Source organism: Stegostoma tigrinum, chromosome 1 (assembly GCF_030684315.1).
Source record: "Stegostoma tigrinum isolate sSteTig4 chromosome 1, sSteTig4.hap1, whole genome shotgun sequence".
In the NCBI taxonomy this organism is placed as follows: Eukaryota; Metazoa; Chordata; class Chondrichthyes; order Orectolobiformes; family Stegostomatidae; genus Stegostoma; species Stegostoma tigrinum.
Window position 1 is genome coordinate 146,657,012 of NC_081354.1, and position 26,166 is coordinate 146,683,177.

Below are 26,166 nucleotides of genomic sequence, written 5' to 3' on the forward strand. Positions count from 1 at the left end.
TAGTAGTGAGAGATGATAAGGTTCTACTGAATAAAACATTGAATCCATTTGGGTGGAAGTTAGGAATAGCAGGGAAGAGAAGTCACTAATAGGTGTGATCTATAGGCCACCAAATAATGACATTGTGCTAGGGCGGGCAGTAAACACAGAAATAGTTGATGCATGTAAAAATGGTACAGCAATTATCATGGGGGATTTGAATCTACATATCGATTGGTCAAATCAGGTCAGTCATGGCAACCTTGAGGCGGGGTTCATAGAATGCATCCGCAGTAATTTCCTTCAGCAATATGTAGTGGAACCTACGAGGGAGCAAGCTATCTTAAATCTAGTCCTGTGCAAAGAGACAGGAATAATTAATGATCTCACAGTTAGAGATCCTCTTGGAAGGAGCGATCACAGTATGGTCAAATTTAAAATACAGATGGAGCATGAGAAGTTTAAATCCAGTACCTATGTCCTGTGCGTAAGCAAAGGAGACTATGTAGGAATGAGGGAAGAGTTAGCTAAGGTTGAATGGGAGCAAAAGCTTTATGATGGGTCAATTGAGGAACATGGAGGACTTTCAAAACGATTTTTCACAGTGCTCAGCAGAAGTATTTTCCCGTGATAAGGAAGAACTGTAGGAAAAGAGAGGGCCAGCCATGGATGTCTAAGGAAACAAAGGAAAGTATCAGATTGAAAAAAAAACACATACAAAAAAGCAAAGCATAGTGGGAAACTAGTTGACTGGGAAATCTTTAAAGGCCAACAGAAAGCCACAAAAAAAAGTTATGAAGAAAAGTAAGATAGATAATGAGAGTAAGCTTTCTCAGAATATGAAAACAGGCAAAATTGTAAAAGAGTGGCGAGGGTAAACATTGGTCCTTCAGAGGATGAGAAGGAACTGGGAATGAGGAAACAGCCGAGATATTAAACAGTTATTTTGTGTTGGTCTTCACAGTGGAAGACAGAAATGACATGCTAAAAACTAATTGCAAGAAGGTTATAGCAGGTGAGGACCGAGAAACTATCATTATCACTTAGGAGGCAATGCTGGGCAAGCTAATGGGGCTAAAGGAAGATGAGTCTCCTGGCCCTGATGAAATGCATCCAGGGTACTAAAAGAGGTGATGGGGGAAATAGCAAATGCACTAGTAATTATTTAGCAAAATTCATTGGATTCTGAGGTGGTTCCCACAGATTGGAAAACAGCCAATGTGATGCCACTGTTAAAAAAGGAAATGGACAAAAGGCAGGAATGTATAGGCCAGTTAGCTGGCTTTGAGACTTTTGTAAAGCTCTGCTTAGGCCCCATTTAGAATACTGTGTCCAATTTTGGGCCCCACACCTCAGGCAGGACATACTGGCGCAGGAGCATGTCCAGCGGAGATTCACACGGATGATCCCCGGAATGGTAGGTTTAACGTTCAATGAATGGCTGAGGATCCTGGGATTGTATTCATTAGAGTTTAGAAGGTTGAGGGGAGATCTAATAGAAACTTACAAGATAATGCATGGTTTAGAAAGGGTGGACGCTGGGAAGTTGTTTCCTTTAGTCGGGGAGACTAGGACCTGTGGGCACAGTCTTAGAATTAGAGGGGGTAAATTTAAAACTGAAATGAGGAGACATTTCTTCAGCCAGAGAGTGGTGGGCCTGTGGAATTCATTGCCATGAAGCGCAGTGGAGGCCGGGACGTTAAATTTCTTCAAGGCGGATATGGATAAATTCTTAATCTCACAAGGAATCAAGCGCTATGGGGAGAGTGCAGGGAAGTGAAGTTGTAATGCCCATCAGCCATGATTACATGGCAGAGTGGACTCAATGGCCGAATGGCCTTACTTCCACTCCTATGTCTTATGGTCTTAACTTTGGTAGTGGGGAAAATGCTTGAATCTATCATTAAGGAAGAAATAGCAAGACATCTGGATCTAAATTGTCCCACTGGGAACACCCAACATTGTTTCATGAAGGGTAGGTTGTGTTTAACTGATTTTGTGGAATTCTTTGAGGACATTACTTGCATGGTGGACAATGGGGAACTTGTGGATGTGGTGTATCTGGATTTCCATAAGGCATTTGACAAGGTGCCACACCAAAGGCTGCTACTTAAGGTATAGTGCACAGTATTGGCATGGATAGAGGATTGGTTGACCAGTAGAAAGCAAAGAGTAGGGGTAAGTGGGTGTTTTCCTGGTTGGCAGTCAGCAGCTAATGATGTGCCTCAGGGATCAGTGTTGGCATCACAATTGGTTACAATTTACATATATGATTTGCAGTTGGGGACTAAGTGTGGTGTGTCAAAATTTGCAGATGACACAAAGATGAGTGGTAGAGCAAAGTGTGCATAAGACACTGGAAGTCTGCAGAGGGATATAGATAGTCTAAGTGAGTGGGCAAAGGTCTGGCAGATGGAGTACACGTTGATAAGTGTGAGGTCATCCATTTTGGTAGGAATAACAGCAAAATGGACTATGTTTTAAATGGTAAAAAGTTGCAGCACAGTGCTGTGCAGAGGGACTTGGGTGTCCTTGTGCATGAATCATTAAAGGTAGTATTGCACGTCCAGAAGGTAATTAAAAAGGCAAAAGGAATTTTGTCTGCCATTGCTACATGGATGGAGTTTAAAAACAGGGAGGCTATGCTGTATAGGGCCCTGGTGAGGCCACACCTGGAGTACTGTGTGCAGTTTTGCTCTCCTTACTTGAGAAGAGATATACTAGCAATGGAGGGAGTGCAGAGGAGATTCACTCATTCGACTCCAGAGTTGAGACGGTTGGATTATGAGGAGAGACCAAGTAGTCTGGGATTATACTCATTGGAATTCAGAAGAATGAGGGGAGATCTTAGAGAAACATGTAAGATTATGAAGGGAATGGATAAGGTGGAGGCAGGGAGGTTGTTTCCGCTGGCAGGTGAAACTAGGAAAAGAGGACATCGCCTCAAAATAACGGGAATCAGATGTAGGACTGAGGTCAGGAGGAACTTCTTCAGCCAAAGGGTTGTGAATCCGTGAAATTCCCTGCCCAGTGAAGTGTTGAAGCTACCTCACTGAATATTTTTAAGGCAAGGCTGGATATACAACATAGAACATTACAGCGCCGTACAGACCCTTTGGCCCTTGATGTCGCGCCAACCTGTGAAGCCAAACCGAAGCCCATCTAACCTGCACTATTCCATGATCATCCATATGTTTATCCAATGACCATTTAGATGCCCTTAAACTCGGCGAGTCTACTACTGTTGCAGGCAGGGCATTCCACGCCCTTACTACTCTCTTGAGTAAAGAACCTACCTCTGACATCTGTCTTATATCTATCTCCCCTCCATTTAAAGCTGTGTCCCCTCATGCTAGCCATCACCATCCGAGGAAAAAGGCTCTCACTGTCCACCCTATCTAATCCTCTGATCATCTTGTATGTCTCTATTCAGTCACCTCTTAACCTTCTTCTTTCTAATGAAAACAACCTCAAATCCCTCAGCCTTTCCTCACAATACCGCCCTTCCATACCAGGCAACATCCTGGTAAATCTCTTCTGCATCCTTTCCAATGCTTCCACATCCTTCCTATATGCAGTGACCAGAAGTGTACGCAATACTCAAAGTGCGGCCGCACCAGAGTTTTGTACAGCTGCCACATGACGTCATGGCTCCGAAACTCAATCCCTCTACCAATAAAACCTAACACACCGTACACCTTCTTAACAACCCTATCAACCTGGGTGGCAACTTTCAGGGATCTATGCACATGAACACCGAGATCTCTCTACACATCCACACTACTGAGAATCTTATCATTAGCCCAGTTCTCTGTATTCCTGTTATTCCTTCCAAAGTGAATCACCTCACAGTTTTCCACATTAAACTCCATTTGCCACCTCTCAGCCCAGCTCTGCAGCTTATCTATGTCCCTCTGTTACCTGCAACACCCTTCCACACTATCCACAACTCCACCGACTTTAGTGTCATCCGCAAATTTACTAACCCATCCTTCTACGCCCTCATCCAGGTTATTTATAAAAATGACAAACAGCAGTTGTCCCAAAACAGATCCTTGCAGTACTCTACTAGTAACTGGTCTCCAGGATGAACATTTCCCATCAACCACCACCCTCTGTCTTCTTTCAGCAAGCGAATTTCTGATCCAAATTGCTATATCTCCCACAATCCCATTCCTCCGCATTTTGTACAACAGCCTACTGTGGGGAACCTTATTGAACACCTTGCTGAAATCCATGTACACCACATCAACTGGTTTACTCTCATCTACCTGTTTGGTCACCTTCTCAAAGAACTCAATAAGGTTTGTGAAGCACGACCTACCCCTCCCAGAACTGTGTTGACTATCCCTAATAAAATTATTCCTTTCTCGATGATTATAATTTGTATCTCTTATCATCCTTTCCAACACTTTACTCACAACCAAAGGCTCACTGGTCTACAATTGCCAGGGTTGTCTCTACTCCCCTTCTTGAACAAGGGGACAACTTTTGCAATCCTCCAGTCTTCTGGCACTATTCCTGTGAACATTGACGACAGAAAGATCAAAGCCAAAGGCTCTGCAATCTCCTCCCTAGCGTCCCAGAGAATCCTAGAATAAATCCCATTCTGCCCAGGGGACTTATCTATTTTCACACTTTCCAGAATTACTAACACCTCCTCCTTATGAACCTCAACCCCGTCTAGTCTAATAGCCTGTATCTCAGTATTCTCCTCGACAACATTGTATTTTTCTGTGTGAATACTGACGAAAAATATTCATTTAGGACTCCATGCACAACTTTCCACTACTATCCTTGACTGGCCCTAATCTTACTCTAGTCATTCTTTTATTCCTGACATACCTATAGAAAGCTTGAGGGCTTTCCTCGATCCTACCTGCCAAAGACTTCTCATGTCCCGTCCTGGCTCTTCTGAGCTCTCTCTTTAGGTCCTTCCTGGCTAACTTGTAACTCTCAAGTGCCCTAACTGAGCCTTCATGCTTCATCTTTACATAAGCTTCCTTCTTCCTCTTGACAAGAGATTCAACTTCTTTAGTAAACCATCGTTCCCTCGCTCAACCACTTCCTCCCTGCCTGACAGGTACATAATTATTAAGGACATGCAGTAGCTGTTCCTTGAATAAGCTCCACATTTCAATTGTGTCCAGCCCCTGCAGTTTCCTTCCCCATTCTGTGCATCCTAAATCTTGTCTAATCGCTTCATAATTGCCTTTCCCCCGTCTGTTACTCTAGCCCTGTGGTATACATCTATCCCCTTCCATTGCTGAAGTAATCGTAATCAAATTGCGGTTACAATCACCAAAGTGTTAACCTACCTCCAAATCTAACACCTGGCCTGGTTCATTACCCAGTACCAAATCTAATGTGGCCTCGCCTCTTGTTGGCCTATCTACATACTGTGTCAGGAAACCGTCCTGCACACATTGGACAAAAACTGACCCATCTAAAATACTCGAACTATAGCATTTCTAGTCAATACTTGGAAAGTTGAAGACCCCATCACAACTACCCTGTTACTTTCGCTCCTGTCCGGAATCATCTTTGCAATCCTTTCCTCTACATCTCTGGAACTTTTCAGAGGCCTAAAGAAAACTCCCAACAGGGTGACCTCCTTTCCTGTTTCTAACCTCAGCCATACTACCTCAGTAGAAGAGTCCTCATCAAACGTCCTTTCTGGCACCGTAATACTGTCCTTGACTAACAATGCTGCACCTCCCCCTCTTTTATCACCTTCCCTGATCTTACTGAAAGCATCTAAACCCCAGATCCTGCAACAACCATTCCTGTTCCTGCTCTATCCATGTGTATATTTTTGAACAGTAAAGGAATTAAGGGCTATGGTGAGTGGGTGGGTAAGTGGAGCTGAGTCTCAAAAAGATCAGCCATGATCTTATTAAATGGCGGGGCAGGCTCGAGGGACCAGATGGCCTGCTCCTGCTCCTAGTTCTTATGTTCTTATGTTCTGCAGTACGTCTTGTAGAATGTGCACACTGCATCTTTTGAGCGCTGTTGGTGGTGGGAGTGGATGCTTGTGTTTGTGATGCCAATGAAGCAAGCTGCTTTGTCCTGGATAATGTCATGCTTCCTGTACATTGTTGGAGCTGCATTCATCAGGCAAGTGGAGGGTATGCCATCACACTGCTGACTGGTGCCTTGTAAATGGTGAACAGGTTTTGTGAATCAGGAGGTGAATTACTCACCGTGTTATTCATAGGGTCTGACCTGCTCTTGTCACTACTGTATTTACATGGCAAGTCCAGTTGACTTTCTGGTGAATGGTTACTCCCAGGATAGTGGAGGATTCGGTGGTCGTAACACTATTGAATGTCAGGCTGTGGTGGTTCAATTGTCTCTTATTGGAAATGGCCATTGCCTTATATTTGTGTGGCATGAATGTTACTTGCCATTTGCCAGCCCAAGGCTAGACATTGTCCAGGTTTTGTTGCATTTGAACATAGACTGCTTCAATGTCTGAGTAGGGCAGCACAGTGGCTCAGTGGTTAGCACTGCTGCCTCACAGTGCCAGCAACCTAGGTTCGATTACAGCCTTGGGTGACTGTCTGTACAGGCTTTGCCCATTCTTCCCCCAGCTGTGTGTAGTCACTTAGTCATATGTATCCTTGATATCACGGGCTGTCACTCTTACCTCACCTCTAGAACTCAGTTCATTTCTCCATTTTTGAGCCAAGACTATAATCAGGTCAGGAACTGAGAGGACCTGGTGGAACACAAACTGGGTGTCAGTGAGTGGGTTGCTAGGCAGGTGCTGTTTTATAGCACTGTTGATGACACCTTCCATCACTTCACTGCTGATTGATAGTAATCTGATGGGGCAAAAATTGGCTGGGTTGGATTTGCCTTTTTATGTACAGGACTTGCTGGGCAATTTTACATATTGCCAGGTAGATGCCAGAGTTGTAGATGTACTAGAACAGAATGGTGCTTTATGACTCTATGGCTCATGGAGTAGCAAGTTCTAGACTACAGGTCTTCAGTATAATTGCCAGTATCCAGTGCCCACATCTATTTCTTGATATCATGTGGAGAAATCAAATTGGCTGAAAACGGGCACCACTAATGGTGGGGACCACTGGATCATCCCTCTGCACTTCTGGCTGAAGATTGCTATGAATGCTTCAGCCTTAGCTTTTTGCACTGGTGTGCTCGGCTCTTCCATCACTCAGGACATTAAGGATGGGGTGTTTGTGGAGTCCTCTGCTCCAGAAAGTTGTCCACCACAATTGATGACCAGATGTGGCAGGACTGCAAAGCTTAGATCTGATCCATTGGTTGTGGGATGGCTTAACTCTGCCTATCACATGCTTCTATGCTGTTTGGCTTGCAAATAGTCCTAGTTGGTAGTTTCACCAAATTGACGCCTCATTTTTAGGTATGCTACCACTCTTGCACTATCCGTTGAACAGGGTTGATTCACTGGGTTGGTGAGAGATGTTGATAGGGGGATATGCTGGATGTTGGTATTGAGGGATTCAGTGATAGTGACACCATTGGATGTCAAGGGGCAGTGGTTCAATTGTCTCTTATTGGAGGTGGCCATTGCCTTGTATTTATGTGGCACAAATGTTACTTGCCAGTTGTCAGCCCAAACCTATCCAAGTTTTACTTCATTTGAACATGGACAGCTTCAATGGGCCTGCTTGTGAGGAATCACAAATTGTGTTGGTTGAGGTTGCAGGTCATGTTGGAATATGATTCTGTTGCTGTTGATGGCCCACAGCACCTCTTGGATGCCATTCTTGAGTTGCTAAATCTGTACGAAGTCTGTCCCATTTAGCATAGTGATAGTACAACATTGTATGAGGAAGGACATTCTCAATATGAAGGTGGGACTTTGTCTCTACAAGGACTATTGAGTGATCACTGTTTCTGATCCTGTCATGGATAGATGCATCTGCAGCTGACACGTTGGTAAGGATGAGGTCAGGTATGTTTTTCTCTCTTGCTGGTTCCCTCACCACCTGCCATAGATCCAGTCTAACAGCTATGTCTTTTAGGATCAGACCACCTTGATCAGTAGTGCTACTCCCGAGCCACTGTTCATGGTGTACGTTCAAATCCCCCACCCATACAACATTTTGTGTCCTTGCCATCTTCCAAGTGCTATTCAACATGGAGGAGCACAGATTCATCAACTAAGGGAGAATGGTATGTGGTAAACAGCAGGAGGTTTCCTTTCCCATTTTTGACCATTAGACATAGTGACATCATGAATCAATGGACTACCAGTGTAACTCCTTCCTGACTGTATACCACTGATCTCTCACTTCTGCCAGATCTGTCCTGCTGGTGGGGCAAGATAGATCTAGGAATGTTGTGATCAGAGATAATGGGACCTGCAGATGCTGGAGAACCCTACCTCCACACCCATACTCTCCTCTCCCCCTACTTCTCCTCTATCCATCTTCAGTCCGCCTCCCCCTCTCTCCCTATTTATTTCAGGATCCTCTTCCCTTTTCTGACGAAGGTTCTAGGCCCGAAACGTCAGCTTTTGTGCTCCTAAGATGCTGTTTGGCCTGCTGTATATCTAGGAGTGTTGATACTTTTGTCAGGGTCATTGTCTGTAAAGTATGATTCCATAAGTATGACTATGCCAGGCGGTTGCTTTACGAGTCTGTGAGACAGATCTCCCAATTTTGGCAGCAATCCACCGATGTTAGTGAGGAAGACTTTGCAAGGTCGACGGGGCTGATATTGCTGTTGTCATTTATAGCATCCCAGTCAATGCCAGGAATTCAAATCCGATTTTAACATTATTCATCTAAACAAATCTAACCTAATTAAATGTTAAACTTAAATCTTAAAAATCACTCAGAGCAGCACAGAATCATAGAATTCTCACAGCAGAGGACCTAGAGGTGTACTAATGAGGAGTCAGCACAGGCAAATTTTTAAGGTTTTGAGCACTTTTCTGGCATACACATGCCCTTGTAAAGAGTGTGGCAATGAAATCAAAACATGGACATCAAAGCACAGTCACAGACACTCTCACCTGCTAAGGTCCTTATTTATTTTCTATTCCCATTTAAATATATTCTATCTTTATATTGAATAAACTCATTCCTTGTATATCTAAAACAACATCTTGTGTTTTTACTATCTCTCCTTAAATTTGCCATTAGTCACACAGCCTCAATAGCACCTAAACAAGATGTTAATAGTTATAGAGTCACAGAGGACAAAAACAGACCCCTTGGTCCAACACGTCTGCATCAATCAGATATCCCAATCTGACTAATCCCATTTTCCAACATTAGGCCCATATCCCTCTCAACCTTTCCTAACCATTTACCTGTTCCGATGCCTTTCAAATATTGTATAATACCTCCATCACTTCTTCCAGCTGCTCATTCCTTACATGCAGCACCTTCTGCTTGAAAAAAATACCCCTCAGATCCTTTTTTAAAATTCTTTCCCTCTCATCTTAAACCTCTATTCTCTAGTTCTGGCCACACCTTAGGAAAAAGACTTTGGCTATTCACCCTATCCATGCTCCTCAAGATTTTATAAAGTCATCCCTCAGCCTCCGATGCTCCAGGGAATCAAGTCCCAGCCTATTCAAACTCTCCCTGTAACTCAAACCCTTCAGTCCTGGTAGCATCCTAGTAAATCTTTTTGGCACCCTGTCAGGTTTAACAACATCTTTCCTATGGAAGGGCAACCAGGATGGTAGGCAGTATTCTAAAAGGTCTAAAAATTGATAAATCTCCTGGCCCCGATGGGCTATATCCTAGAGTTCTGAGGGAGGTGGCTGAGGAACTAGCAGAGGCTTTGGTTGTGATCTTTCAAAAGTCACTGGAGTCAGGGAAAGTCCCAGATGATTGGAAAATTGCTGTTGTAACCCCCTTGTTTAAGAAAGGATCAAGGCAAAAGATGGAAAATTATAGGCCGATTAGCCTAACCTCAGTAGTTGGTAAAATTCTAGAATCCATTGTCAAGGATGAGATTTCTAAATTCCTGGAAGTGCAGGGTCAGATTAGAACAAGTCAGCATGGATTTAGTAAAGGGAGGTCGTGCCTGAAAAACCTGTTAGAATTTTTTGAAGACGTAACAAGTATGTTAGACCAGGGAAACCCAGTGGATGTTATCTATCTAGACTTCCAAAAGGCCTTTGATGCGGTGCCTCACAGGAGGTTGCTGAGCAAGGTGAGGGCCCATGGTGTTCGAGGTGAGCTACTGGCTTGGATTGAGGATTGGCTGTCTGACAGAAAGCAGAGAGTTGGGATAAAAGGCTCTTTTACAAAATGGCAACCGGTGATGAGTGGTGGCCCGCAGGGTTCAGTGTTGGGGCCGCAGCTGTTCACCTTAAATATTAATGATCTGGATGAAGGGACTGGGGGCGAAGTTTGCCGATGATACAAAGGTAGGTGGACAGGCAGGTAGTACTGAGGAGGTGAAGAAGCTGCAGAAAGATTTAGACAGTTTAGGAGAGTGGTCCAGGAAATGGCTGATGAAATTCAATGTGAGTAAATGTGAGGTTTTGCACTTTGGAAAAAAGAATACAGGCATGGACTATTTTCTAAATGGTGAGAAAATTCGCAAAGCAGAAGTACAAAGGGATCTGGGAGTGTTCGTCACGGATTCTCTAAAGGTTAACTTGCAGGTAGAGTCCGTAATTAAGAAAGCGAATGTAATGTTGTCGTTTATCTCAAGAGGGTTGGAATATAAAAGCAGCGATGTGCTTCTGAGGCTTTATAAATCTCTCGTTAGGCCCCATTTAGAATACTGTGTCCAAATTTGGGCCCCACACCTCAGGAAGGACATACTGCCCTGGAGCATGTCCAGCGGAGATTCACACGGATGATCCCTGGAATGGTAGGTTTAACGTATGATAAACAGCTAAGGATTCTGGGTTGTATTCATTAGAGTTTAGAAGGTTGAGGGGAGATCTAATAGAAACTTACAAGATAATGTATGGTTTAGAAGGGAAGGACGCTGGGAAGTTGTTTCCATTAGGCGGGGAGACTAGGACCCGTGGGCACAGCCTTAAAATTAGAGGGGGTAAATTTAAAACTGAAATGAGATGACATTTCTTCAGCCAGAGAGTGGTGGGCTTGTGGAATTCATTGCCACGGAGTGCAATGGAGGCTGGGACGTTGGATGCCTTCAAGGCAGAGATCAACAAATTCTTGATCTGACAAGGAATCAAGGGCTACGGGGAGAGTGCAGGGAAGTGGAGTTGAAATGCCCATCAGCCATGATTTAAACGGCAGAGTGGACTTGATGGGCTGAATGGCCTTACTTCCACTCCTATGTCTTATGGTCTTCTGGTCTTAAAAGTGACCTCACCAATATACTTTACAGCTGCAACATAATGTCTGAACGCCTATACTCAACGTTCTGGCGAATGAAGGCAAGCATGCCAAATACCATCTTCACTGCCCTGTCCACCTGCAACTCCACTTTCATAAATTATGCAACTGCACTGTTAGATCTCTTTGTTTGGCAACACTCCCCACGGCCCTACCATTAACTGTATAAGTCCCGCCCGGATTTGCCTTATCAAAATGCAACACCTCATATTTATCTAAATTAAACTCCATCTGCCACTCCTTGGCCCGTTGGCCCATCTGAGGTCATTTTTGCTGTCCACTCCACTATCTATTTTTGGTGTCATCTGCAAATGTCACATTTTCAATATTCACATCCAAATCATTCATATACATGATGTAAACTGGTAATCTTGTAATCTACTCCCACCTTCTCTTTTAATCTTCACAGTTCATTTACCAGTCCTTAGCCAAAATGTAAATCTCAGTTGAGTATCTAAATGAATATTAATTTTTATTGAAGGGAAGATTCTGCATTATAGTCACAGTTAATTTTTTAACTTTTTTTTCAATTTACCAGGTTCACGTTTTTGACTTGAATGTTAATAAATATGAACCGATCTGCGAGCAAGCTATTGTGAGCAAGAAACGAAATAAACTCACACATATTGCATTCAATCCAACCTACCCTATTATAATGGTAGGAGATGAACGTGGTGGTGTATCAATCTTAAAACTCTCTCCAAACCTTCGCAAACAACCTAAGGTAAGAAAGTTTCTTAAAAATCCACTTAAATGTGCTACAGAATACCACGATATTAATCCAGAATATATTAAATGTTACTTTGTAAGTTATGAACATATTTACTTCATGAATCTTAAGCATGTAGAATGAATGAGACATATTTTGGCACTCAGCAGAACAGCTGTACATGAGGAGCTAGCTTCTCATACTGTGGAGTGATAAATATGCACAATGTAGAATAGCACAACAGAGAACTGCCTCATAAAATGTGTGCAAGTCTCAGTAACAGCCTTGTTTTGATTAAATGAAGGGAGCTCTTTGGCAAATAAAAAGAGTCGCGGCCTTGGTTGACTATATTGCATCTGTCTTTAAGAAAAACAGGAGATGATGGCCTTGTGATATTATCACTATACTGCTGATGCAGAAACTCAGGTAATGTCCTGGGGACCTGGGCTAGAATCCTACCATGGCAGATGGTTGGATTTGAACTTAAAACAAAAATCTGGAATCAAAAATCTAATGCTGAAACCTCTGTCAACTGTCAGGGGAAAAATCAATCTAATTCACTAGCATCCTTCAGAACAGGAAATACACCATCCTCACCCAGCCTACATGTGACTTCAGACCACAAGCCACTCAGTTTTAACAATCATTATAGTCTCACAAGAGAAATTAAACTTCATAGATGTAAGCATTGGAAAAATAGTGCCAAAATTGAGAGCGTTGTCTCACAGGTTAGTCATGCAACAGTCATACTCATGGAATCACAGCTTACAGACAATGTCCCAGACATCACCATCGCCATCCTTGGATCTGTGCTGTTCTGCCAGCAGAACACCCAGCACATATGGCAGGATGGTCATGTAAAGTAGGGAAGGGGTTGCCTGGGATTCCTCAATGTTGACTCCAGATCCGATGAAGTCCAGTAGCATCAGAAACATATTGGCTAGGCTGCCTCCTGTTGACTACTGTGCATCATTCTCCCTCAGTTACCAGTTACTGACTGGTTAGCACTGCTGTCTCACAACGCCAGGGACCCAGGTTCGATTCCACCCTCGGGTGGCACTCTGTATGGAGTTTGCACATTCTCCCCGTGTCTGCATAGGTTTCCTCTGGGTGCTCCAGTTTCCTCCCACAGTCCAAACATATTCAGGTTGGGTGAATTGGCCATGTTAAATTGCCTGTAATGTTCAGGGATGCCTAGATTAGGAGGCTTAAAGGGGGATAGGTCTGGGTGAGATGCTCTGAGGGTCGGTGTGGACTTGTTGGGCCAAAGGACCTGTTTTCACACTGGAGGGATTCAATGATACTATGAATGAACACTCGTAGGAAGCACTGTGGATGACAAAGGTACAGAATGTACTTATGGTGGGGGATTTCAATGTCCACACCAAGGATGGCTCGCCAAAACCATTAATGATCGAGCTGATCAAGGACTAAAGAACATTGCTGCAAGTCTAAAGCTGGTGGTGAAGAGCCAAAAAAAAGGAGGGATATTTTAGGCATCATCCGTACCAATCTGCCTGCTGCGGAGGCATCTGTCCTTGACATTATCGGTGAGAGTGACCATTCGCACAGTCCACATGGAAATAACATCCCACCTTCTCATTGATAATACCTTACATTGTGTTATGTGGCACTATCACTATGCTAAATAGGACAGACTTGAGACAGATCAAGCAGTTTGAGAGTTGGCATCCATGAGGTGCTGTGCACCATCAGCAGGGGATTAGTATTCCTATAAAATCTGCAATCTCATAACCCAACATATCTCCCACTCTGTGAATATCATCCAGCCAGGGGATCAACCCCCTGGTTCAATGGGGAGTGCAGGAGGGCATGCCAGGAGCAGCACCAGGCATACCTAAAAATGAGTTGTCAACTTGGTGATGCCACGAAGCAGGACTATTCGAGTGCCAAGCAACAAATGATAGAGCTAATCAATCTTATAACTGATCAGATCTGAGTTCTGCAGTCCTGCCACATTTATCACCAATGGTGATGAACAACAACCAAATGACTGGAGAAAAAGGCTAAATATCCTGATCCTCGATGATGGAAGAGCCCAGTACATCAGTGCGAAGATAATGCTGAAGCATTCAAAACCATCTTCAGCCGGAAGTGCCAAGTGGATGGTCAATTTTGATCTCCTCCAGAAATCCACAACATCACAGATGCTCGTCTTCAGTCAATCGATCCACTCCAGGAATGATTGGAAGCACTAAATGCTGCAAAGAGATTAAGCCCTGACAACTGCCCAGCAATAGTACTGAGGACACATTCTCCAGAACGTGTCACACAACTAGCCAAATTGTTCCAGTGTAGTTAGAACCCAACAATGTGGAATATTGCCCAAGTATGTCCTGTACATAAAAAGCAGGACAAATGCAGCATGGAAAATTACCACACCAATCCACTCTTGCTCATCAGTAAAGTGATGGAAGGCCTCATGAATTGTACTTTCAAGCAGGGGGGTCAGTTAGCTCAGTTAATTGGATGACCAGCTTCTTATGCAGAACAATGCCAACAACTTCAATTCCCCCATCAGCTTTTTATTTATTCTTTATTCATTCACTGGATGAGAGGGTTGCTGGCCAGGCAACATTTATTGTCCATCCCTAATTGCCCAGAGGGCAATTAAGAATCAACCACACATTGCTGTGGGTCTGGAGACACATGTAGGCCAGACCAGGTAAGGATGACAATAAAGGGCATTAATGAACCATCTGCCATGATAGAATTCAAACCCAGGACCCCAGAACACTATCTGGGTTTCTGGATTATAAGTCCAGCGATAATACCACTAGGCCATCACCTCTTCTGAGGTTACCGTGAAGTACTCTCCTTCTCAAGTATGATGAGGTGAGCCTCAGGTTAAGCCATCACTAGCTGTCTTTCACTCTTGCTCTCTCTGTCTCTGTATCTTTTTTCTCTCTCCCTCTAAAGAGAGACAGCTAGATATAGCATTTGGAGCGAATGTGATCAAAGGTTATAGGGAGAAAGCAGGATTAGGCTACTGAGTTGGACCATCAACCATGATCGTGATGAATGGCAAAGCAGACATAAAGGGCTGAATGGCCTCCACCTGCTCCTGTCTTCTGTGTTTCTATGATAGTGTCTTTTAACTGTCTCCGAATTTGCAGGATTACAATAATTTCTCTAAAATTGCTATGAACTGGGAGATAGATTCACTGTCATTCTTGTTGTATTTGTGGAATCTGAATCTTTTGGCATTCATCATAAGTTTTGGAATTGACTCCATGGCCATAACAGCCTCCTCAGGATGTCAAAAGTTATTCCCCCATAATATTCAGGAATTGCAGAGAGGACTACACATGCTTCAATCTTGTTACTTAAACAAGATAATTGAATCTTTCTGTGTCGGAGTTCTAGCTCTTTGTATTTTCATCATGGAGTCACACGGCACTAAAACTTTCTTTTTTTTGAACGGGAAAGGCCTTCGAAGCATAATGTACCAACATACTTACACAAATACACAACAGAAGATAAGTGAAACAAATTGTGATCATAAACTGTTCACTAGAATTTCTGTATTTTCAACCCACTATTTGGATACCTCCTAGGCTTTGTACAAAAGATCAATCCATCTTGCCTGTTTTTTTCCTAGGCACTGCACCAGGGCGTTAGTCTGTCCCCAGCACAAAAGAACAATCTTTGCCCTCTGAATTCTTGAATGAATTAAACTGCATTTTAAAGTTATTTGTGTTGCTTCTTAATGGCTTTCTGTCAGTGGAAACTCAACAGTTTCAATATACACTGTATCATCAAAAGCAATCTAATTGTTTTTAATGTATGCTAATACACCTGAGGTTCTTGTCTGTATTTTAATATATTTCAGGAGCTGCAGTAGGTTTAAATTATAAACATGCCAGATTACTGGACAGTTTCACAATTATTCTGTCATTCTTTGTTCTGTATTCCTCAAGTATTTTTACTATCTTGCCAGTACTTGCAATAGATTCTGGGCTCCCTTTTATCTGAACTGAGCTATTTTGTCTGGAAATCACTGAATTCTATTTGTTTATAATGAAACAAAGAAATGCTGAGATACTTACATCATCAATGGCCACAGGAGAGGTGCTAAAATACTAGAGGTTGGTTAACGTGGTGCAACTATTTAAGAAAGATGGTAAGGAAAAGCCAGGGAACTTTAGACCAGTGAGCCTGACATCATTGTTGGCTAAATTGTTGGAGGGGATTCTGAGGAATTTACATGTATTTGGAAAGGCCAGGACTGATTAGTGATTATCAACATGGCCTTGTGCTTGGGAAATTGTGTCTCACTAACTTGAATGAGTGTTTTGAAGAAGTGACGAAGAAGATTGATGGAAGCAGAGTGGTGAACGTTGTCTGTATGGCTTTCAATGAGGCATTTGACAAGGTTCCGCATTGTAGGTTGGTTAGCAAGGTTAGATCACGTGGAATACAGGGAGAACTAGCCATTTGGACACAAAATTGGCTCAAATGTAGTGGTGGAAGGTTGCTTTTTGGACTGGAGGCCTCTGACCAGCAGTACGCCACAAGGATCAGTGCTGGGTCCACAGCTTTTTGACATTTTTATAAATAATAGGAGGTATGGTTAGTAAGTTTGCAGTTGACATGAAAATTGGTAGTGCATTGGACAGTGAAGAAGGTTACCTCAGAGTACAATGGGACCTTGATCAGATGGGCAAATGGACCAAAGGTTGGCAGATGAAGTGTAATTTAGATAAATGTGAAGTGCTGCATTTTGGTAAGGCAAATCAGGGCAGGACTTAAACAGTTAATGGGAGGGGCCTGGAGAATGTTGCCAAACAGAGACTTTGGGATACGGGATCATAGTTCCATCAAAACGCAGACGCAGGTAGTTAGACTAGTGAAGACCAAGCAGTTGGTATGCTTGCCTTTATTAGTCAAGACATTGATCAAGTATCGGAGTTGGGAAGTTGTATTGCTGCTGCACAGGACATTAGTTAGGTGACTTTTGGAATAATGCATTTAGTTCCGGTCTAGCTACTGGAGGAAGCATGTTGTGAAACTTGAAGGCATTCAGCAAAGATTTACAAGCATGTTGCCGGGGTTGGAGGGTTTGATCTATAGGAAAAGACTGAATAGGCTGGGGCCATTTTCCCTGGAGCATGGGAGGCTGAGAGGTGATGTTATAGGAGTTAATAAAATCATGAGGGGCATGGATAGGGTGATATTTTCCCCCAGGGTAAAGCAATCCAAAACTAGAGGAAGAAAAACTGCAGATGGTTGATTCCAAGGTTGACAAACAGGAGGGTGGAAGAACACAGCAGATCAGGCAGTATCTGGAGGAAAGGACTGAAGAACAGTAATACCCAAACATTGACTGCCCCTTTCCTCCAGATGCTGCCTGGCCTGATGTGTTCGTCCAACCTCCTGTTTGTCTACCAAAACTAGAGGCCTTAGGTTTAAGATGAGAGAGGAAAGATTTAAAAGGAACCTAAGGGCAATTTTTTCACATGGAGAGTGGTGCATGTGTGGAATGAGCTGCCAGAGGAGGTAGCAGAGGCTACAACAATTACTTCGTCTAAAAAGGATCTGGATGGGTTTCGGAATAAGAAGGGTTTAGAGGGATATTGGCAAAATCCTAGTAAATGGGGCTAGACTAATTTAGGATATCTAGCATTTAGGATAGTTGGCATTGACAATTTAGACCGAAGGGTCTGTTTCTGTGTTGTACATCTGTTTGACTCTATGACTAAATGAACAAAAGAACTGCGGGTGCTGGAAATCTGAAACAATAACAGATTTTGGAGAAACTAAGCAGGTCTGACAGCATCTGTGAAGAAAACCAGAGTGAAGGTTTCGAGGTTGGGGTTACCCTTCATCCCAGTGAACCTATAAGTTCTGAAAAAGGGCACTGGATTAAAAATGTTAACACTGTTTTCTCCCCACAAATGCTGTCGGAATTGTATTTGCCTTCTGATTGGTTACAATCTATTTGCCTCTGACCAGAGGATAATATCCCTTAAGAGGCTATATACGTATTAATAGATTTTGTAATCAAAATTTACTTTACTTATGAGAAGGACTGCAGCATACTGAATCTGTGCAGAGATAAACGATAACGTGCCAACAAAAATCAGAGATATGCTTACTTTGGGGAAAATAAAGTAAGCAAATAAGCAAAGCTGCAATATGATAGCATCCATATTCCCTTATTTGCTTTTACATTTGAATTTGTTTTGATAGAAATATTCTTATGTTTCGTTCCCCCTTGCAGTCTCCATTTTATTCAAGAAGGGAGGGCTATTGCAATTTTAAGCTGTGGTAATTGCCTCATGGCTGCACCACATCACTTGTTATCTTTAGAAGGTCCGAGACCCTATCATCACTCCTGACATACAGTAATTTTCCACATAGGATTGTTCACTCTGCACAATTGCCTGCATGAATATGCCAGAAAAAAGTAATTGGGAAATTGAAAATACAAGAAAAAAAATCAATCAGAAAGGTTAATTGTATTTGATCTTTCTGTCAAGGGGACTGGGTTATAAAGAAAATTAGGCTGTTCTCCAGTTGAATGGAATCAAAATTATGTTCAATTTCAGGTAATGTATTTTGGTACTAAGTAGTACAGATGGGATAAGAAAATTCCAAAAGACACCAAGAGATTTCATGATTAGGGAAATCTATAACAGCTGAAGTTTTATATCAGCAAGTGTGAGGTCATCTGCTTTGAACTGAAGAAATTAAATCAGAATATTTTCTAATTTGTAGATAAGCCACAAATTTCAGGATTCCAAGTTCACTAAACAATTGTTGAACATGAATTTTATATCAATGTGGCTGAACCATTTGTATAAATGATTTAAATGTGAGCATACAAGATATGAGGTTGTAGGCTTGTCGCCGAGCTAGTGTGTTGGTTGCAGATGTTTCATCACCCTGCTAGGTGACATTGTCAGTGCACCTCTGGTGATGTATGATGTTCTGTTCCACTTGTTATTTATATGCCTCGGTTTGCTGGGGTGGTTGGCATCACTTCTGGTTCCGTTTTTTAGTGGTTTGTATGTTGGGTCCAGTTCAATGTGTTTGTTGATGGAGTTCTGTTTGGAATGCCAGGCCTGTCCCTGGCATGTCTCTGTTTGGCTTGTGCTATTATGGATGTGTTGACCAAGTCGAATGTGTGTCCTTCTTGTCCGTGTTTCACAGGATGATTGTTGGTTTGTAGTCTACCCAGATACCTCGGGAGTCTGAGTAGTCTTGTGGTCATCTCTGATATGTCTCTGATACATCTGTGATAACAGTCCTGTTAGAATTTTATAAGTCTCTATGAGATCCCCCTCAGTCAGAGACAGATTGGTGTGTAGTTTAAGATGTGAAACAATTCAGCAGAGATTACTTTTATGATTTATTCCCCTTATGGTACTCAAAGGATTCACTTGGTCGCAGCTGTCTTTTTCTAATGTATGCCTCCTTTTTCTTGACCAGAGCCTCAAAATCTCTAGTCTTCCAGTGTTCTCTACTCCTACCAGCCTTAATGTTCGCTCTAACAGGAACATACTTTCTCTGAACTCTCATTATTTCACTTTTGAAAGCCTCCCACTTGCCATACATCCTTTTACCTGCAAACAATCTATCCAATCAACTTTTGAAAGCTCCTGTCTAATACTATCAAAATTGGACATTTTGTGTTGGTTTCTAAATTTCTGCAATCTTCTGACAAATCAATAATCTTTGCTACGTGGTATGTTTATTTTTCAATTTGACGTTATCCTTAAATTCTCTTGTTAACCATTGTTGGTTTATCCCTACCTAGAATCTTCTTCGTCACTGGAACACATTTTGGTTGTGAGTGATGACTTAATTTCTTAAATGTCTTTCATTGTTCCTGAACTGTCTTTGCTGCTAAATATCTTCCCTGGTCCATGCCAACCAGCTCTGCCCTCATTTTTTTGTGATTGTTTAAGCTTAGCACAGTTGTTTCTGACCCAAGTTCCACCCTCCCAAACTGAATGCTAACAATGTTACGGTAACTGTTTCTAAGGGAATCTTTTATACTGACGATGTTTATTAAACCTGCCTTGTTATGTATGATGAGATCCAAAATAGCCAGATCCTTGGTTGGACTGATAACATATTGTTCTCAGAAACTGTCCCGAATACACTCTATGAATTCCTCCTTGTGACTATCTCTGCCAATCTGACGATCCCAATTTATGTGAAGATTAAAATCATCCATGATTTAATGCACTGCATTTGTCACATACCCTCATAGCCTCCTAAACTATTCGGTGTCCCATTATATAGCTACTGTTAGGGTGCCTATAGACCAGTTCTATCTTCTTCTTTCCCTTTTTATTTCTTACATCCACCTAAATGGATTCAGTGTCTTCCAATACAATACGATTTCTTCTTTGTGGGGCGGCACAGTGGCTCAGTGGTTAGCACTGCAGCCTGACAGCGCCAGGGGCCCGGTTTAATTCCAGCCTCAGGCGACTGTCTGTGTGGAGTTTGCACATTTTCCCCGTGTCCACATGGGTTTCCTCCGGGTGCTCCAGTTTCCTCCCACAGATCAAAGATGAGCAGGCTTGGTGGATCAGCCATGCTAAATTGCCCGTAGTGTTCAGGGGTGTGTGGGTTATAGGGGGATGGGTCTGGGTGGGCTGCTTCAAGGGGCAGTGTGGACTTGTTGGGCCAAAGGGCCTGTTTCCACACCATAGGGAATCTAATCTATTCCATATCAACAATGCTACACCATCACCCTTTCTTTCCTGCCTGTCCTTTTGAAAAGTCACATACCCATGAATGTGAAGTTTACCATCTTTGATTTTCTTTTAACAATGTCTCCGTAATGGCTATAAGATCATACCTATGAACCTGTGTTTATAGCATTAATTTATTTATTTTGTTCCAAATACCATGCACATCCAAGTAAGATGGGTTTTTTTAAGCAATTTTCCCATTTTTTACTTTATACACTGTGTGTTTCTGCACTCTGTCCCTTCATGCCCCACTCAGGGGATCTATAGTGATTGGAACAAGTTCCAGTTGGATCTTACCTAGCGTGAGATCCCTAATTAGGGCTGTTAAGTTGGGCCAATCAGGGAGCCCTGGCTGAAAAATATAAACAGGAGAATCAGAGAATCTCCTCACTTTAGGGGCTGGCTCTGAGCTAACTGATCAGAGACCTGCACTGTGTATGTGTAAATAAAGGGTGTCTTAGTGACAGGATACAGCCCTTTGTGCAGTTATGTAAGTATCATTATCTGAATAGCTGCCCTGTACTGCTGCTATGTCCTCTTTATTTTGAATGAAAAGGCTTGATAAAAAGTGATAATATAGGAATCATATATATTATGCAGGATTCAAAACTTCTTTGAACACTTAAAAGTTTTGAGAACCATTTTGTTTTCTGTAAGGCTACATTTTGGGTTTTAGGCGCTACCTTTTTCAATCTAACTAACTTAGTCTCATAGTAATAACATATTATGTGTTTATGTTGATATGACTGGAGGGTTAGCATTATAATGAGAGGCTGGATAGGCTGGGACTGTTTTTGTAGGAGGTTGAGGGGTGATCTTATAAAGATTTATAAAATCATGAGGGGCATAGATAAAATAAATAGCAATGGTCTTTTCCCTAGGATGAGGAAGTTCCAAACCTACCGACATATTTTAAGGTGAAAGGAGAAATATTTAAAAGAGACCTGAGGGGCATCTTTTTCACTTAGAGAGTAGTTCCTATGTGGAATGAACAGCAAGACGAGACCACCATGCTGACATAAGACCGCCATGCCAGAATCAGACTGCCATTCTGGAATAAGACTGCGATGCCAAGCTGCTAGGATACTGGTCTGGAAGCTTCTGCTGAAGGAGACCACCACTCATGGACGAGACCGCCTGACAGGCCACTGAAACACATAGAAGCTGAAGACAAAGAAGATGTCCACATGGGGAGGAAATCTCCATGCCAGGACAAGACTACCATGCTGGAGACCTCTCCACCTTCAGGCACTCAGACCCAGCTGCAGACTCGGAGCCTCAGTCTAAACTGCTGGGGGAGTCAGCCGATGACCTGCTCTTTGCTCACCAGCACACTTCAGGCTATGGTGAAACTGCATCTGGCTTGCTCCAGTATTGAATAGGAAAGGTTTAGATTAGATTAGATTCCCTACAGTGTGGAAACACACCGCCCCTTGGAGCATCCCACCCAGGCCCATCCCACTATAACCCACACATCCCTGAACACTGCGGGCAATTTAGCATGGCCGATCCACCTAGCCTGCACATCTTTGGTCTGTGGGAGGAAACCGACACAGACACAGGGAGAACGTGCAACCTCTGCACAGACAGTTGCCCAAGGCTGGAATTGAACCCGGGTCCCTGGCACTGTGAGGCCGCAGTACTAACCACTGAGCCACCATGCCGTCCTTAGGGGGATGTGGGCCAAATGCAGGCAAATGGGAATAGTTTAATTTGGGCAACTTAGTTGGCGTGGACAAGTCGGACTGAAGGGTCTGTTTCTGTGTTGTGTGACTCTATGACACTGCGATTCACATAGAAACAGAATAAACTTTTGTTTATATTCATTGATATCTTCACTTATATCAAGGATCACAACAAATAAGACAAAACTTAATTTCAAACAGAACACGAAATATCAATTGCCCCAAGGAACAAATATAATTTTTTTTATTCACCCATGTGACGTGGCATTGCTGGCTGGCCAGCATTGGTAGCTTGTCCATAGTTCCCCTTTGAGAAGCTGGTGGTGAGCTGCCTTCTTGAACTAGTGCCATTCACCTGCTGGCAGTTCACCTACAGTGCCATTGTGGAGGGAATTCAGATTTCGACCCAGCAACATTGTAGGAATGGCAATATAGTTCCAAGTCAAGATGGTGAGTGTTTTGGAAGGGAATGTTAGTGTTCCCATGTATCTGCTGCCCTTGACCTTCTAGATAAAGGTCATGGTGAGTTTCAGAGATGCAGTCTAAGGAGCCTGGAGAATCTCTGTAGTGCATTTTGTAGATAGTATACAATGCTGGTACTGAGTGTTGGTGGTGGAAGGTATGGATGCTTGTGGCTTTAATGCCAGTCCAGAGGGCTGTTTTGTCCTGGATAGTGTCAAGCTTCTTGAGAGTTGTTGGAGTTGCAACCATCCAGGCAAGTGGGGAGTATGCCATTGCACTCCTGTATTGTGTCTTATCGATGGTGGACAGGCTTTGGGGAGTCAGGAGGTGAGTTCCACACCTGACAGATTGGTAAGGTTGTGGTCTCGTTATGTTTTTCCCTCTTGTTGGTTCCTTCACTACCCGCCACAAATCTAATGAAGCACTCATGTCCTTTAGTATCCGACCAGCTTGATTAGTAGTGCTGCAGCCAAGTCACTTTTGCTGGTGGGCATTGAAATCCCCCATAGTACATTCTGTGCCCTTGCCATCCTCAATGCTTCCTACAAGTGTTGTTCAACATGACCGAAAACTGATTCTTCCGCCGAGGGAAAGTGGTACGTGATAATCAGCAGGAGGTTCCCTTGCAACAGAAGGTTTCTTTTAAATAGTTGAAATATTCCTCCACTTAAAAAAAACATTCAGAACACATTTTCTGCACATTAATGAGATTATAGTTAACTCATCACTTATACAGGGAGCATTTTCTATCAGTGCTTGAAATTAGATCTCAAATATCAATTCCTGACTTAAGTTTTACATTTGACTGTGCCAATCACAACTGCATCTGCCTACAATTACCCATATTGTAGCTCCTGAACTTAATTCATCGGAGGCTAGAGATTTCATGTGAATGTGAAGGACGACAAGAGAACAGTAGGGAAGCTGGTACCTGCTATTGCGGGTTGTTGGATTCCAAACCTATGTAGCACAGTCCTCATGAGGAGTGGAGTGGATTCCTGATCCTGTGCGTCTTTTTAGGAGGCAAGGGATTGCCAATGTGAGTGGGATGATCTTGTGGTCTTGGGAAAAGCACAACTGCTTCTCCAGACCCACAATCTGTAGAAAGATTGTTCTTGAAGTGAAGCAGTCCCCTAAACTGTCTTGGGAAGTAGATCCAGCCTGGGAATCACTGCGTTAAATCTATGTAACAGATTGAAAGAAAGGCAATCAGCATTGTTAATACACTCAAATATTAACCAGCCTATTTTTCATCTCTGTTACACCAAACATTTTGGAGACGGACAAGGATCAGGTTTGAGAGTTTTTAAATGTTAACATCTACGTCAACTGTTCTGGGGCTGAAAATTTATACCTTTGTTCTTTGCTCGTGACTTTTAATGTGTTACTGTTTCCACCTTATCATATGTTTAAATATGTCAACTTACATACCACCAGACAACATTTTTTTTATTTCTGAGTCAGATTTGAAGTCTCTCATAACTTAAGAACAGAAAAATCATAAATGTCTATTCCTCAGGTACTCTTTTTAAAAAATCTCTGATTTTTAATTAAACTCCTAACACTAATCTGATGGAGCTGGAAAAGAAGGTTATTTCTCTGAACAGAATTTATTGCTCTGGCAGTGCTATTGCCCACATTTACCGATAATTGGTTCAGTTGAAAAATGGATTGCATTATATATCAGATTTTTTCATATTGTGCTATAATGTTGTGACTTTAATACTTAATTTCAGCTTGAATATTGCAAACTTTATTTCAATTGTTAATGGGAAGACAATGTATGGAAAATTAGTTTGTGTCAATCGTTTGGCTTTTGTAATTTACATCCCATCTCTGCCTGTTGCAGTGGAGGACAGCATGCAAATTTAGTGATACCTCCTCACATACTGGATTGTGGCATTGATCCAAACCAGGTCTACCTTGTTGGCTGCCTGAAGGCTCAGCAGAAGGCCATGCTGTGTGCTGATAACACATGATGCAGCCAGCCTCCTTTTTAAAACCAGTCTTCCCTCTTTTTTTTCTTAGAAACTGGCTGCCCCTTTTAACCTGCTGCAATTCCTGCAATTCAGAAGGAAGAAAATTGGGACAGCAGAGCAGAGGGCAGGTTCCCACGTTCGTCAAAGAGACAAAGCATAAAGGGCAACAATCTAAATTAATTGGCAGCAAGTGGCAAAGGAACTCAATTCCAAGAATCTAGCCCTGAGGACCTCAACAATTGACCTCAGCTGGGGATCATGTTCAGCAAATATAATTTTAGGTGACATCTCTTATGCACCTCACCACAAACATCTCATGCTGTTCAATGTAACACATCCCTATCATTCACCCATTAGCACTGTACAGACTGTACACAGGACAAATCCAACTCACGCCATCAATCTATTCCTGACCACCTGTAAAGTGATGATAGGTGTCATCAACAGTGCTATCAAATGGCATTTGTTTAGCAATAACATTCTAACTGATGCTCAGTTTGGGTTAGACCAAGATTTCTCAGCTTCTGACCTGATTATAGCCTCAGTTCAAACGTGGATAAAAGAAAATAACTCCAGAGATGAGGTGAGAATGACTGCCCTTGAAATCAAGGCTGTATTTTACCAAGTGTGGAATTATGAGACCCAGCAAAATTGGAGTCAGTACGACTCTTAGGGGAAAGGCTTTGCTGATTGAAGTCATACCTGACACATAGGAAGATTGTTTGTGGCATTGAAGGCCAGTTATCTCAGCTTCAGGACATCTCCACAGGAGTTTCTCGGGGTAGTATCCTAATCATAGCCATCTTCATCATCTTCAATAATGAGCTTCCCTCCGTCATAATAGAGAACTGGGGATTATTGCTGATGATTGCACAATGTTCAACACCATTCATAACTCCTCAGATACTGAGGCAGTCTGTACACAAATGACATTCAAAAACAGAAATTGCAGGAAAAGCTCAGCAGGTCTGGTAGCATCTGTGGAAAGAAATCAGAGTTAGTGTTCGGCTCTGATTACCCATCTCAGAACCCTGATTCTGATTTTCAGCATCTGCAGTTCTTTTGGTTTTTATTTATGCCTCACAAGTGGCAGACAATGACCTGTTCCAATACGAAAGAATCTAACCATTGATCCTTGGCATTGTGTGGTATTACAATTGCTGAATCAACTATTATCAACATGGTGTAAGTTACCATTGACCATAAACCAAATGCTACAGCTACAAGAGCAGGGCAGAGGCTAGGAGATCTGCGGCAGTTAACTAAACTCCTGTCCATTTATAAGGCATA

The 26,166-nt window shown here is 42.6% G+C and overlaps 1 protein-coding gene across 1 annotated transcript in view; it reads left to right on the forward strand.

The window, feature by feature from the left end:
* The window catches only part of dnai1.2 (dynein, axonemal, intermediate chain 1, paralog 2), a 244,312-nt gene that overhangs the window by 189,106 nt on the left and 29,040 nt on the right, over positions 1-26,166 (forward strand). The window contains exon 19 of the mRNA XM_059651517.1: positions 11,851-12,036. Coding sequence (XP_059507500.1) covers positions 11,851-12,036 — 186 coding nt within the window. The remainder of the gene's footprint in view (positions 1-11,850; positions 12,037-26,166) is intronic.